This window comes from Struthio camelus, chromosome 20, assembly GCF_040807025.1.
Source record: "Struthio camelus isolate bStrCam1 chromosome 20, bStrCam1.hap1, whole genome shotgun sequence".
Lineage (NCBI taxonomy): Eukaryota > Metazoa > Chordata > Aves > Struthioniformes > Struthionidae > Struthio > Struthio camelus.
Window position 1 is genome coordinate 13,624,789 of NC_090961.1, and position 15,469 is coordinate 13,640,257.

The 15,469-nt window shown below is 61.7% G+C and overlaps 1 protein-coding gene across 2 annotated transcripts in view; it reads left to right on the forward strand.

Moving 5' to 3' along the window:
• Window positions 1–10,463, forward strand: part of NPDC1 (neural proliferation, differentiation and control 1) — a 43,875-nt gene extending 33,412 nt beyond the window's left edge. For both annotated transcript variants that reach the window (XM_068914848.1, XM_068914849.1), the window contains 7 exons: window positions 4,441–4,548; window positions 4,744–4,920; window positions 5,112–5,178; window positions 6,307–6,391; window positions 6,602–6,681; window positions 6,922–7,018; window positions 8,491–10,463. In XM_068914848.1, coding sequence (XP_068770949.1) covers window positions 4,441–4,548; window positions 4,744–4,920; window positions 5,112–5,178; window positions 6,307–6,391; window positions 6,602–6,681; window positions 6,922–7,018; window positions 8,491–8,568 — 692 coding nt within the window. In that variant the 3' untranslated portion in view covers window positions 8,569–10,463. The remainder of the gene's footprint in view (window positions 1–4,440; window positions 4,549–4,743; window positions 4,921–5,111; window positions 5,179–6,306; window positions 6,392–6,601; window positions 6,682–6,921; window positions 7,019–8,490) is intronic.
• The last annotated feature ends 5,006 nt before the right edge of the window (window positions 10,464–15,469 follow it).

Consider the following 15,469-nt stretch of genomic DNA (forward strand, 5'->3'; position numbering starts at 1 on the left):
TGCACAGCTCCCATGGCCTCTCTTCCTGGCCACCCCTTGGCTTCCGCAAGCCCCAGGGCGCTGACGCCCTTTCGGGCAGCTGCGGGTCCTCCTCTGCTGCTGGGTGCCTGGCTCGGAGCCCAGCAGTGCCTCCCCGGGGGCGGCTGCCCTGAGCCTGCGGTTTGGCACCTTGGCTTCGCGGTTGCCGTCCTCCTCCTTGCAGTCCCGTGCCAGCTGGGGAGGACAGGGGGACATTTTGAAAGGTGGTATGGCAGTGCCACAGCTCCCGCAGGTGTTCCTTACGCCTTGCTCAAGGGCCCGGCCTGGGTGACGGCGTGTGGCAACCCGGTTTGAGCCTCACTTGCGGAGCAAGCCTTGCTGCAGCATCCGCTCCGAAAGAGGAACGGGGAAGTGCAGCGCTGGCTTTTGCACAGGCTCTGCCAGGCAGGGGCATCGCAGCCCGGCGAGACGCCCCAGCACAATCCTGGCCGCAGCTGGGCAGGGCGCTTGGGTGCTGCCGTTGCACGCGGTGCCTCCCCGTGCCCGGGTCCGCGTGGTGGTTGCAGCGCAGACAGGGAGGTTTCCTGCTGCCCGGACCCTGGGCTGAGCAGAAGAAAGCAAGGGCTGCTGCCTGAATGAGCTCTTCGGCTCTGGTGTTTGCAGAGGGAGGGGGGACAGGGAGAAGCTGGAGCTGGGGGAAGTGGCCTGCAGCAAAAATGGGGCTGGAGCGCTCCTCATCCCGCCACCCTGGCCCAGTGGCTTTGCTGGCGGTGGGGCAGCTTCGTGCAGGTCGGAGCAAGGAGGGGTCTGCTCGAATCGGGAGCGATCCCGGGCCCTGCCAGCCCTCGGGGAGCCCCCAGCGGGCTTGTGCCCCTTGGAGCGGTGCCAGCACCCCGCCGAACCCAGGGCACCAGAGGCTGACTTTAAACTGGGCTGTTCAGTGGGTGCTGGTCAGGCTTTGGGTGCTGGGGGGCTGTTCAATGGGTGCTGGTCAGGCTTTGGGCGTTGGGGGGCGGTCCAGTGGGTGCTGGTCAGGCTTTGGGTGCTGGGGCTTTGCGTTGGCCAAGGCTGAGGTTGCAGCAGAGCTGTGCAGGGCTGTGGGGAGCGGGTGCCACAGGGCTCACGCTACCCTGGGGAGAGGCGCCGGTTGCCCCGAAAGGGCTGCCAGCGCGGGCAACGCTGCTCCATCCGCTCGGTGACTTCAGAAACTGGTTTCCCCCACCCCGGGCCCTGGCTTTGCTCCAGTGTTGTCACGGCCCTAGCTCTCCTCTCCGCTGGGAACCGGCCCGTCTGGGCTGGGTTGCTTTGGAAAGTACCCCGGGAAAACTGCGTCCTCACGGATGTGGATATCACTGGGGAAAAATCTCAGCCTAAATGCTCTTGAAAATGAACAGCAAAAAAATGCAAAGGCTTTATATTTATTGTGAAAAGTAGAGAAATAGGGGTGCCAGGATTTTTCCTAGCTCAAGGAGAACCTGCGGCTCAAACTTTGCAGTGAAGGAGAGTGAATGGTTAGCCCGGGCCTGGCTGGCCAAACCGAAACAAGAGCACCCCACGCTTCTATTGAGGTGTTTTTTTTAGTGCTGCTTTCAATATCGGGAAGGTTTTGAGTCCCGCGCCGGGGCAGCAGGCTCCGGGGGCTCAGGCAGCGGCAGGCTTGGCCCAAGAGGCTCAGCGAGGGTCACACACCAGGTGCTGGGCTCCAGCCCCCGCTCTGCAGCGCCGGCAGCAGGATGGGGCCCGCAGTGCATGGCCAGGCGCGCTGTGGCCCTGGGCAGCTGCTCCCCGCCTTGCCTGAGCGGTTTGCCAGCTCCTTGGACGCTGTAAAGAGAGCCGAGCAAACCCAAGGGGCACACGGCCCTCCGGCTCCGGCGTCTGCAGCGAAACTGCTGCAGGGCCCCCTCGGCCGGCGGCGCTCTGGGGGCAGCCGGCGGCGGCAAGGGCGGGCGGCGCGGGGCGAGGGCCGCCGGGCCGAGGGGAGGGGAGCGGGAAGTTCCCGGGAGAGCTGGGGGTCTGCAGGGCCTGCGCGCGGGGAAGGCGGGAGCAATGAACCTCCGTAGCTGTTTTTGAGGCCCGTGTTGCGCGCTCGTTTAATGCAGGAGCTGAGCTTGCTGGCTAAGCCCGCGACCCCAGAAAGCAGCCTGTACGGAAACTGCCAGAAATGGGGTTTCCGGTCGAATGGTAAGAGCACGGCGCAGGCGAGGCCAGGACCTCACCCGCTTCACATCGGTGCGGGTTAAATCCTGCAGAGCTGAAGAGGGAGCGGGCTCTCCTGGGGCGAGCAGCCCCCCCCCCGGCACCGTTTCCTTTTATAAGGCTTAAGGTTATCCAGCACGCTACGGCTCTGCTTTAAACTGATTTTTCGCCTGCGCAGACAAGCAGCAGCTCTGAGTCACTGGGGATAGGTGGCGGGGGCGCTGGAGGGGGCTTTTGTGCCAGGGCTGGGGAGGGAGTTGATGTTTATTTCCAAACATTCAAAGTCCTGACAAATTCCAGAGGAGCTGTAATTGTTATAACCTTGAATTATCCTGGAACCAAGCTGCCTTGGTACCACCTCGCCTTTGTATGGCTCGATTTACCCTCCAGGGCTTCCCACTGCGGCCAGTCCTGGCTGAATACGGCAATTGAGAGGCAGAGGGAGCCTGGACCATCTTCTGGCTTTGAAGTTGAGTTTAATCCTGTTAAAAGCCCAACGCTTCAATAGCGGCCTCTGATAATGCGTCTGCTAAGCCCTTTGCAGAGCCAGCCTGGAGGTGAGCAGGTTCCTCTCCTGCCCGGGAAGGAGCGCGTGCCTGCGACCCTGGCTGGAAATGCCCTGCGGGCACAGGGCTGTGGAAGCCACCCTTGCCCCCAGCGCTGCAGTGACACCCAGCCTTCCCCGCTCCAAGCACCCAGGGCGAATTCATGGTGAAACGCCTGGTTTCTCAGCCCAGGTCCTCGCCTGGCCGGTTTGGCAGCCTGGCTCGTTGTGCAACCGGCCGGCCCGTGCGCACGGCTTTGCAGGGTGGGTGCAGTGCTCGTTCCTCTTTCATTGCTTCCCTACTCAATGTGCAGCATGTTGAAGTGACCCCCGAGGTATTGCTTGGAGCGGGCAGTGGGACCTGTCGTGGCCGGGGAGCTGAGCACACCCAGACAAGACAAGAGGTCTGTGACGCTGGTAGATGCCCAGAGGAGCTCGTCCAGACACACAGCACAAAAACGGGGTCTGATGTGTCCTCCCCACTCCAGCGGCAGGCTCTGGCTAGCTGGCTGTCTGGCGCAGAGCGGGGTCCCTGTGCTGCTGGACAACAGGGCATCCTCGGCTGCTGGGCCAGGCATTGGGGCTGGCTTCCCTGCCAGGCTGGCCAGCCCCTGCTAACTGCTTTCTCCAGCGAGGGTCTGTCCAGGCAGAGCAGCGTGCTCTGCCCTCCCTGTGCGAATCGGTGTCGCTCCAGGTCGGCGACACTGAGCCGGGGAAGGGGCCGGGGCGAGGGTGTGTCAGGACAGGGTGGGAGCCTAGCCGGGCAGGGGGCTCCAGGAGGACACAGGTTACAGCTTCACACCGGCTGCTTTGCGAGGGAGGGTCACCCCCTCCCAAATTGATTGCTTTGGAAACATAGACGCATCTGCCTGGAGCCTGGAGAGCAGCCTTGCTGGGGCATCTTTGCCATGCCAGCCCTGCTCCCTGCGGATGCTGGGTGCTGCTGTCCATCTGGCACGGCTGCTCCCCGGCATGTGGCTGCCGGGGCAGGTGAGGACCGGCCATGGGGGACGGGGATGGCTCTCAGCAGCCACTTGCATGAGGGGAAAGCAGGCAATTGCCAATCTTGCTGCTGTCTCCAGAGGATACCTGCCAGCGCCTCTGGCGTGCCAGGCTTACCCCGTCCAGCCGTGGGCAAGCAAGATGCTGTTACACAGGTTTATAGCCCCTCTGGATGCTGTAATGACCCCTCGGGGCTCACCAGGACGGGAACACCGGGGCAGGCGAGGGCTGGCAGTGTCTGGCATACCGTGGCCAGACTGGGCTGCTCCCCAGCCCCTCTCTTCCTCCTCTTCCTCCTCCTCCGCTGGCTCTGCGCAGCCCGACCTCAGAGCTCCTGTGGCAGCTCTCATTGTGGGCAGGGGCTGCGTGTCCCCGCATGGATGTGAGGAGGGGACTCCTGGTCGGGACTCCTGGCCCTTGGCCTGGGGCCAGGCAGCCTGCGAGTCCCCTGGTGCAGGCAGCAGCGGTGGTTTCTGCAGGGGAGAGCAGCTGGCACACGGGTGAGTCTGGCTCGTATCCAGGCTCTCCGCTCCCATCGTGTCCTTGCCAGCGCTGCCGTTGCGTAGGAGCACCTTACCAAAGGGGCTGCGTCCTGCCGAGTGCTGGGCAGCAATAGGCCCCACGGTTGGAGGGTTTCCCGCCAGCTAGCTGCTGGGGGTGTCAGCGTTAGGCTGTCCTGAATCCCCCGTCTCATGCTCGCTGGCTCTCTCTTTGCTCAGGGAGGACTTTGGTTCCCAGCTTAGAGGAAGAAATCGATTTTCTGGCGGACGTGCTGGCCAGGCAAGATGCTCCTCACCCCCACCCGCTGCGCGATGGCAACCCCAGAAGTAAGTGCTGCCTGTCCTCCCCCTCTGCTGCTCCCAGTGCCCCCCGGGTCAGAAACCCCATGCTGGGATTTCTCCTGTTTTCCACAGTTCGTGACCCTCTCCTTGGTGGAGGGACGCCTGCTCTCGCTTTTAACGCACGGTACCAGGCTGGCGCTGCTCTGCTCATGCCCCTGCTTTCTCCTGCCTCTTCCACAGCCGTCCCAGCCACGGTGGGGAGGCATCGCATGGCCAGCAGGTTGAGAGGGGAGTCTTTGCAGAGGGATCCTGTCAGCAGCAAGGCAGCCACGACCCTCCCCACCTCTACCACTGAGGCAATCCAGAAGTACCCTCTGGAGGCATCCCCCATCCCTTCCAACGATGACGTGGTGCTCGGTAAGATCTAAGGGACAGGCGTCTGGGGCTCGTCGGAAAACATCTCGGTGTCCTTGCCCGGGGGATGCGGGCTGGCGGAGGCCCGGGCTGGCTCCGCGCTGCTCTGCGCATCGCAGGGCTGGGTGCTGGGCCATCAGAGCTGCCGCCGGGCTCACCCCTGCCACCTCTCTGTGCCGTCCCCTCCTCTGCAGGGCTGATTGTGGTGTGCACCGTGGCCGGGATCTCCGCTCTAATCGTGGCTGCTGTCTGCTGGTGCAGGTAAGCCAGAGGCCACTAATCCCAACGAGTACCTAGATGTCCTTGTAGTGCCTGGGGGAGCTTGTTCCCACGCTTCCTTGGGACCAGGGGAGGGTTTGGAGAAGAGGAAGGTAGCTGTCCTTATTTGTCCCACCACAAACGCACCTGTGCCTGTGTCCACTGGGGTACAGTGTCTGCCAGAGGGGGTGGGTACATGGGACACTCCTATGTCAGGCTGGGAGCAAGGGGTGCTTGGTTTGGCATCAGACTTTGCCTTGCAGCCCACCCCCCCCACACACACATTGCAGGCCAAGCTGGATGGGGTCTGGTAGGAGCCTGCATGAGGGTCCAGTGTGCTCAGAGCTCACGATGCCAAAGCTACCCGCTGCCCCGGAGAGTTTTTGAGGGCACAGAGGCGTGTTGGCCCCCAACCTGCCGAGGTGCTGGCTCTGCTTTCGGAGAGCAGAACACATCGCTGCTCTGGGCTGTCCACCTCAGACCCTGCGAAACCAGCTCACTGCTTGGCGCAGCTGGTTTGCATTGGGTTTCAAAGGACCTCTGGTGCTCTTTAACCCTGACTAGCAGAAGCAGGGAGCATGCACAGTGGTTTTAAAACAGAGGGGTATAGCTTGTCCCCATAATGCCCTCTGAGGGCCAAATCCCCAGGAGTACACGGCCTTCAATGGCATGACCCAGTGCTCAGGGGAGAGCAGGAAGAGGGTCTGGAGCAGGAGAAGAGGGCTTAGCAAGCGAAAAGCCCCACAGAGTCAATCCTGCCTCCTTGAGAAACCTCGTGAACTGTGGTTTCCTTTTCCTTCTGAGACACTGAATTTTTTTTAAGTACAATTCCGGCTTTGCCACTTGGTCCCTTTCTGAGCCCTTCCAAGGTGCCATCCCATGGTGGCATGTCCTGTCCTGCCTCACAGTGATCTCATGCAGGGGAAATGCTTGCCTGCACGACCCCAACTGGCCGTGCTCAGCCCTCGCCATGGTGCTCAGTGCACCCATGAGTGCTGCCGACTGTGGGTACCCCTTGAAGGCACTGTGGTTCCGGGTGGGGGAGCTGAGCTGAAGGGGGGTCGCTGGGTCCAGCTCTGAGTCAGCCGCTCTGGTCACTGCTGCCCGACTGCTGTCCTCTCTCCTCGGCAGGCTGCAGAAGGAGGTCAGGCTGGCGCAGAAAGCAGACTACTCGGCGCAGAGAGCATCCAGCCCTTTGCCCTACGACAACATCTCGGTAAGGTGCCCGGATGCCTCCTGACAGGGCATTTGGTGCCCGAGGCAGACTCACGCTCCTTGTGAGAGGCTCCCAAAACAGAGGTGGGGGAACAGCTGTCAGCTCGGGCTCTGCTTTGGGCCACTGCCCACAGAGGAGAGTCCGTATCCTTGGGAGGGCTGGCAGCTTGCCAGAGCCCCAAGTTCACGTCTGCTGTTGCTCTCTTTGCAGCCCGGGGACAAGACGCTGGCTCAGAGTGCCCAGATGTACCACTACCAACACCAAAAGCAGCAGATGCTCTCCATGGAGAAGTAAGCAAGCCTGCCCTGAAAAGAGAAAGCAGGAGCAGTCCCCAGAGCTGCCCTGGCCGTGCCTCGGGCTAAGGGTGCCAGAAGCCGGGGATGAGAGCGTGTGGTCCCGACAGGAGCCCCAGTTGTAGGGTCTTTGCCCCAGGGGGCAGCTCCCTGGAGCACGCTTGGCCATGCCGTGCCACTAACTGGGAAAACGTCCCTCTGGGCTTCACCCAACCTCTCTGCAAACTCTTCCCACAGGCATAAAGAGGAGCCCAAGCTGCCAGATTCCGCTTCGTCTGATGAGGAGAATGAAGATGGAGACTTCACTGTGTACGAGTGCCCAGGGCTGGCTCCGGTAAGGCATGGGGTCAGAGCGGAGGCTGGAGCGGGGCACCCACGAGCTCTGCTCCAGCCAGCCAGCACCCTCTGCGCGGCCGAGCGGCAGGTGCAGGCAGAGGGGAACATGCGCATCCAGGGTGGGCTCTGGGGTGTGTGGGTCCTCGCGAGGAGACCTTTTAAAAATGTCCTTTATCAAATTCTGCGGTGGTCCAACCACACCATGTCCCCCATCAGCTCCAAGCAGAGCACCCGCTGTCCCACTCAGCTCGAACACCGGGTGCTCCCCCGGCCAGAGTTGCTGGGACAGTTCAAGGCGATGCGAGATGGGGCTGCTGCTGGCCCCCCTGTCCACGCTGGGTGCTGGTGGCTGTAGGGGCTGGTGGTCGTTGCTTCAGGCCTGGAGCTGCCTCAAAACGTCCCTCGCAGGGAACACGAGGCTGGCTCGGTGCTGCAAGAGGGGCAGGCAGTGGAAGCAGGGGCAGCTCTCACGGGTGAATGGGTTCGCACTGCTGCAGGCATGCAGCCTGGGTTTGCTCCAAGTGTTAGATGGACAAACACAGCTTCTGGACATGGGGACATTCCTTGGGGAGTGCTGCCCTGCTTTATCTCAGGAGCTGAGAACTGGAGCATCCATTGGCAAACCAAACCCAACTGCCCCTGAGATGCAGGCAACGTGGCCACATAGGGGCTCCTGGACACAGGAGCTCCCGTGGCTCCTCCTTGTGGCCCCCAGGTCACCAGCCAGCCACTGTGGGGGATCCAGGCCCTGGTCCAGGACCTCCCTGGCCACTGGGTGGACCAGGGCAATCGCAGCCAGAGACCCCACTCAAACCCAGAGTGGACTTTTCTGGCCCTTCAGCTCAATGGGAACCCTGGGGAAGGGCAACTCCTAACAGCCCTGCTACAGGCCGGGGTGTACAGAGCACAAAGGGACCCAAAGGGAGCCTTTCACATGGTAATGGCTGTGGTGCCCAGCCATCAGGGCCCAGATTAACGGTCATCATTATGTCTTTACAGGCCCATTAAAGGGCTGTTGATGGCACACTGACAGTCTGGGGAACCAGCCCATTCCTATCAGGGAGGCTGGTGGGTGCTGGCATGGGAGAGCAGTGCCGAGGTGTGTTTGTGCACGCTGCCCATTCCCCCCCCCCCGCCCCCCCCCCCCAGCATCCCATCCAGTTGGAGCAACCCAGTCTGCTCCCTCCCACCCCAGCCCGGAGCCAGGACCTTTTCCAGCAGTGGGTGCTGGGGCCCCAGTGCATCTCACCCAGGACCAGACCACCTGGATTCCCACCCAAGCCTCCCTCCCTCTCGGCCTCAGTTTCTTCTCTGCCTGGCTCCCACGTGAGCGAGTGCTGTGCCTCGGGGCCCTGCGTGTTGGATTTCAGTCCCAGCCCCTTACATAGCTGGAATGGGGAAGCTCATGAACCCAGCTGCTTTCTGACCTGCTCTTTCCCTCCCTCTGTCCTACTCCATCCACCGCCGCAGACCGGAGAAATGGAAGTGCGAAACCCGCTGTTTGACGACTCTACCTTACACCCCTCGAACTCCAAGTTGCACCAGTAACACCCTTCCTCACTCCTCGCGCCCGAGCTCGCTACGGACTGTATGCAGAACGCCCAAGCCCAGCGCAGGCAGCGCCGCCGGAGGGGCACCCGCACCGAGGCAAAGGGGTGCAGGGCCGCGGGAGCCCAGTGCCCCCCACTCTGCCAGACTGTTCGCCGCCTGCCCAATAAACACCCACTAACAGCTATGGGAGGGGGGGCTGCCCCCGTTTCCAGCCTCCTTGTTCTCTTTGACGATGTGAGCGCGTCCCTGCCTTGCCCCGCGGCACCCCCGCCGCGGTGTCCTCGCTGCTCGCTGGGGCTGGTGCGCTCTCCCCGCCGGGTGCCCCGAGGGCTGCTGCCACGTTGGCACAGAAATGTGGAGCTGCAGCTCTTTGTGCTTGGCTTCGAGGAGGGGTTGAGGGCTGCTTTTACAGCTGCAGCTGCTCTAATGCAATAGCAGCTGGGAAAGGTCACCCGCGGGGTGGTGACGTGCTCTCTTCTTCAGTCTGAAGTGCAACTGGGGTTGGCCTGCCATGAGCCCCTGCAGGAGGGATGGAAACTTTCCCAGGATTTGGCAAGCACCTTTAAAGGCTCTGGCTGGCACCAGGATGCCTGGTCTGTCCCCTCCTCCCCCGAAAGCCCCTGTAACTGGGGTCCTGCTTGAGAAGCCCAAAGCAAGAGCAAGAGGGAGGTAGAGAGGCTGCAGGCTTTGCTCTGGGTGATGCGTCCTCAGCTGCTGCTGCTGCTGCGGAGGCTGTCTCTGCGCAGTGCACGGCTGTGAGGAGACAGCCCGCCTTGAACAGGCAGCGTGGCTGCCTTCTCCCACCCTGGGCCCAGCGCTTTTACCCCTTTTCAGGGTGCCGGTCCCCAGAGATGCCCGTGATGCAGGAGATGCAGGTGCCTGTGGGGACCCCCTTGCCCAGGACAGCGGTGGTGCCTGTTTGCAGCCCCTCAAATGGGCAGAGGGTTTCCTCAAGCTGTGCTTGGGGTGCTTAGGCTATCTCCATCTTCTCCACTGCTCCGGCCACCCTGGAGCCACGTATTGAAGTGCCCCAGGGTGCCGAGGGCAAGGAAGGAAACATGCTGCCCCTATGTAGGGGTGCCGGGGCTCAGCATTGCTGGGGTTGCTGGGCAGTGGTCCGAAAGGGTTAAACGTTTTAGTTTGAAACCTGCCAGCAGTGGAGGAGAGAGGAGAGAGCATCGCCAGGGCTGGCGGGGCCAAGGAACGAAGTGGCCGTCTGGACATGTTTCCAAACGATGGCAGAGCTTGCCAAGCGATGGGCACAGAGAGCACCCCGCCATGGCCCATTGCAGAACCGGCACAGCCACAGCGGGACCCCCTGCACGCCAGCATCACCCTGTGTCCTGCCTTTCCCCGAAGAGCCGGTCCCCTTCACAGCATCCCCTGGTAGGCAAAGCTTGGGCTGCTCTGCAGCAGCTGGTGCTCTCCCTGGGCATCCCTGCATGGCAAGGGACAGTCACTCAGGTCCATCACAGGGCAGCACCTGGCTCTGGAGCCGCCACGGCCTATGGGCAGTGGGTGCAGGGGAAGGGGGTGCTGCGTCCCCTCGCCAGCCCCTGCTGCCGTGTCCTTGCTTGGAGCCCGTCGTCTCTCCCCGGAGCCTCGCAGGTGCTCATCGCGCGCAGGTGGCTCATCGCGGGCGATGCCGGTGCTGGGCGGGCGGGCAGGGAGCAGCGTGCATCTGGGTCCATGGCCCTGTGCCGGCAAGCAGCGGTGATGTGGAAACAGGCAGAAGTTGTCACTTAAAGGCAGAAGTTGTCACTTCGTGGATGCTTTCTCTTCGCTGTGCTATGTTAAACGTGGGTTGCTGCCCCTCTCCCTGAGACCGTCTTGTTGTATGGATTGTAGTTATTTTAAAAAAAGGAGATTTTATTAAACGACCATGTTTGAGACCCATTGCGAGTGTGTGGTGTGGGGCCAGGCGGGCTTCTCTCCACTGCAGCCCTTGCTGTCGCGCTGGACGCGGTTCCTGCGTGGGGACCCTCTCGCCTTGGGGTGCTCCTCTCCCGGCAGCATGCCCGTGAGCAGAGGATCCAGGCTGGGGGAGAGGAGGGCTCACGCCGGTTCTTCGCCCCATCCCGTAGCCATCCCCAAGGAAGAGTGACCGTCTGCCATCCCGCTCAGGCACCAGAGCTCTCACATAGCCTCTGGCTGGTGCCCAGAGCTTTTCTTATTCCCAGGAAGAGTTTAGGTTTTTTTACTTCTCAGACCTCAGCCTGGCCCCAGGCACGGGCATTTGCCAAAATGTCGAAGCTGTTAAGGCAGGTGAGTGCAGGCTGCTCTCCCCCGCAGGACTTGCACCCTGGCCCCTAGAGCAGTGTGAGCCCTCCTGCCCGGCTAATCTCTCGCCCTCCAGGGCCGGGCCCTTCGCACCTTGGTCTGGGCTCAGATAAGAGCTATCACAGCCCTCGGGTCCTCCTCCAGCCCAGCATTGTTCAGCAGGGCTAAATGTATTAGTTCCTCTCGCGGCCCAGCTCTTTGATCACACTAACCCCGTGGTGCTGATACAATCTCGGCTCCTCTGGGTTTCGGCAGCGCCGGAAGGTCGGGTGCTATTGTCCAGCCCGAGCGTCTCCGTCACTCAGTGACTCACCATGGTCAACTGCCTGGGCATGGTTGGGGCACCTGGGTCGTCCCCACTCAGGGGGCTGCTGGACCCCTGCACACAGGCTGCCCTTGGCCATAGTGGTGTTGCCGGAGGGCCAGCCCAGCATTGTCCTGGGCTGCGATGGGTGCCCTGAACCCTGCCACTGCCACCGGCTCCCAAGGACCTGCAGGGCCCATCGAGCTGGGGTTGGGACAAGGCTCAGTCTGAACACCCAGATTTGGCCTCGTGTGTGTGCTCTGTGTCCACTCTACAGGGCAAACCTACATCGATTTTCAGAGAGAGCTTATACTGGCGCCAGCTCCTCTGAAACCTCAGCAGCCATCTCTAGTGGCTTTTGCTAGGGTCCTCAGGGTGCTGCTCCCCACCTCTAGCTGGGACCCTGGAGCAGAGCCGGTGGATGAGGATGTGGGGCTGCCCTGTGGCACAGGCTCTGTTCAACACACTGCCTTGCAACCCAGGTTTGAGTTAAGGCCTGGCCACCCTCAGGGCCGTAACCCAGGTCCCAGCTCTAAGGCAAGAGTGGCAGCTCCCATGAGCTAGACGAAGGTTGGTAGCTGCTTAAACCACTGCAGGAAGATTAGCCATGGCCCCCTCCCTTTGGAGCTGTCAGGCTGGCAAAGATGCTGAGATTTTCCTGCCACAGCGGAAAGGGGGGCTGGGAAAGGGGAGCCATGAGTACCCTGTGGCCAGATGAGTGCTGCCAGCATGGCAGCCACAGAGCCTTGCCTGAAGCCTGTGCTGCGATGAAGGTGATGCTTCACAAGTGTAGTGAAGTCCTAAAGCCCAGAGGGGTTTTCATGCTCTTCTGGGGCTTCTCTGAATCTTTCTTGGGTGGCTTTTGCTATCTAAGTGTGGATCCCAGAGCTGAAGCCAGCACCCCTAAACCACCCCCAGCCAGCTGATGCAGCCCCCTCAGCCGATGCTTCCCTGCTCAGGTGGGGAGGAATTGCAGTGCCACAGGGGCAGCACTGCCGGGCCGCAGCTGCCCGCAGCCAAGTAGCCCCTGCTAGCCCTCCGTCCTCTCTGCTGCCATTCAGGAGACACCCCTCCGCCTCTTCCTCACCACCCCACAGCATCCCTCAGAAATCCATGGCAGCACGGCGCATTAGGGCACTTAAACCCCAGAAGAGGCATTTGTCCTGCAGCAGCACATCTGTCCTGCAGCAGCCCAGGGGCTTCACACAGGGGCTGTGCTGGGTCCTCTGCTCAGCCCCAGCCTACCTGTGTGCAGTCCCCCTCCCCCCCCAATAACTGCAGAGCAGAAGGGCTGGTGGTTCAAGCTTGCAGCGATGTGGGTGATGCCCAAATTACAACCCAGGCTGCCTACTGCTGGGCTGGGCTGCACAGGCCAGTTTAATGAGGATGCAGATCTGGACCAAACCATCCTCCACGGCTTTCAGCTCAGCCTGGGCTCATATGCTACAAGCAGTCCTTTCGTCTTCCCAGCATCAGCAAGTGGCATCTTCCCAGCTAAGCCCCTTGCTTAATCCTTGCCAAACAAAACAGCTACACGGAGCCAGGAGAGCGGAGCAGAGGGAGGTCCCCAGCTGTGGTGCAAGCCCAGAGCCTGGGGGGGCGGAGGCAGAGCTGAGTGCCCTGCTCAGCTGAAGGAAGGAGCAGTCCTTTGGCCAGGACCCAGGGGAGCAAGATGTGGTGGGGGGGGCAGGGAAGTGAAGGGGGCTGTTCTCACCTAATGCTATCATTAGGCAAGGGCACACCAGGAGGGCCAGCGGGCAGCGCCCAGCTCTGCTCCCAAGGATGACACCATCACAGCTGAGTGGTCTTGTCCCACACTCATGGGCAAGGCTGGTGAAGCAGGATTTGCCAGGTCAGGATCCATGGCCGGGGTGCAAAGGAGACTTTCCCTCACCTACCTGCAGCTGCACAGGTCTGTCTGTCCAGCCCTGGCAGGCCCGTCCAGCTGCAGCCTAGCAAACTGGATTGCCATGGAGGAGTTTCAGTTTTGCTGCCCTAGATGGGACTTTGGGGGCGGAAGCCACCGGTCTGACCCTTGTCAGATGGGCCTGGAGCGAAGCTTTTCAAACATGGACCTAGCTGGGCCCTTCACGTTGCTGCTGACCACTTTGGCCCCATGCCCACCGTGTGCAGGGATGCAGCCCACCACATTGCTCTGACTCCAGTATATTATGCATTAAATTCAGGTGCATCCAGCAGAGTCCTTTTATCTCACCTGCCACAGGAGAGAGGGTGGTTTGACAGTGAATAAAACATCATCTTTGGCCACACGTTCTCGCAGTATCTTCTGTCACCAAGCCAAGCCAAACCAGCATCAAGCCAGCATAATGCAGCAGACGGGAGAGACAGATACATGCGCACCTCAGTGCCCCCAGCTTGCTATCATCTCACCAAGGTTGGTAGGACACGGACATTTCTCTCTGCTCCCATTTTCTGAGCAGGATCCCACTGACATCTGGCTTGGTTACAGATCACAGTGCTCAGCCTGCCACAAAGCACTACAGTGCTGCAGGATAAGGCTGTGGGTATGGGGACGGCCTGCCTGCCAGGACACGCTGGGAGGCAACGGCCTTCCTCCTCCGGAGCATGCAAACTCTAGGAGCATCTCCCCTGGAAGGAGGTGAGGAGCTGCCGAGCGCCGGCCATGGGGCACACCAGGAGCCCTGCACCTCGCGCAGCCCCAGAGCTCGCCCTATTGAAATGGATGGGGGGGACGGAGAGAAACCCCACTGACTTGCTCCACATCCCCCAGCGAAAAACATCACTGCCCACAATGGGCCGGGCTCCTACAAAGAGGCAGTTCAAAGTCAACGTCTCCCCTTCGCCTCCGCCTGTATATGAAAGGGAGCTGGAATGTGTTTGAGGGCGCGATGGCTCGGCCCCGCTTCCTGGGGGGATGGAGAGAAAGAGCAGGTCGGGGAAGGAGGAGGGGGCCCAGGCCAGGAACAATAAATCAAAGGGAAAGGGGGAGTTACTGCCGAGCTGAAGGGTCTTCTAAAAACGTCGCAGCCCCAGCTGGAGCCCGGCAGGAGCAGAGGTTGATCGCTGCCCATTGGAGTCCTGCGGCGACACTTCCTCTGCCCGCGGGCTCCGGGCGGCATCCTCCGGAGAGGGGCCGGGGCCGGGCCCGCTCCTGCTCGCCCCCTTGGCCCCCGCTGCCGGCGGCGGCCTTCAGCCCCGGCCGGAGGAGCGGCTCGCTCCTTAGCGGCCGGAAAACGGCACAGCCCAAGCCAGCGCCTGCCGCCGTGACGGCCGTGCTGCGGGAAGTGGGAAGGCGCCTGGCCGCAGCTGCGGGATTCACCGCTCTGCCCTCCGCAGCCCCGGCTTGCAGCGGGGTCTGCTCTCCCCTGAGGCACTCCGGGGTTGCCTTCCTCCCCACCGAGTGCTTTTTTGCAGCCTTCAAGTCTTCCCGAGGGCATTTTTCTAAGGGCTGCCCTCCCTTTTCTACAGCAGCGGGGTGCACTGAAGGGTGACAGGCACCCGCCACACAGCCAGCCAGGACAGGCGACGCCGCAAACCCCCAGCGAGACCATCCACGAGTCGGGAAGGAGCTTTAAATACAGCTCACCCTCTTGTTCCCCCCCCCCCTTTTTTCCTCTCTTTTATAAAATTCATTACAACGGGGTGGGGGGCTGTTCTCTGCATCCCTTAAACACGTGCACGCACCCACGTCCCCCAAAGGGCAGCAAGGGCCACCGAAACGAAGGGTGCTCAGCCTGGGGGAGAGCAGCCCTCCCGGGAGCCGGCCCCAGCTCCTAGCTCAGCAGCCACCACCCAGAGCAATTGTTTCATAAATCAGTGACAAAACGCCTTCCTTTCAGGCCCTGCCAGAAGCACTATCCAAAACACAAAGCCAAGGGGTGGGGGCACTCTTCAAGCCTATCTCTTTGGCATATCTCCCGAGTGTGAGACTGCAGAAGGCTAAACAACAGCTCGCAGTAATCCGGGTTAATAAACAGGGAAAGGTGCTGGCAGCGGGCCTGCTCCACAGGGGCCCCATCCCTGGAGATGGGGGGCTGCCCCACATCTTGCCGGGGGTCACCAGGTACCTGCCTTGCCCGTGCCTCCCTGTGCCCTGGCTCCTCCGCCGAGGCCGATGGGGTGGCAGCGTCAGGGCCGTGCCACCTCCGTGGGCTCCGCGGAAAGCCACCATGGATGGGAGATGGGAGGGAAGGGGGGAAATGCCTTGAGCCCAGGTCTGATAGCTCCATTGTGAAGCCGCAGTGTGAAAGGAAAGCCCCTAAGATAGCGAAAAATATCATGCCTGTCCCATTGTGGAGCCGATCTGCGTGATAGCGAGGGCCGTGATTAGGC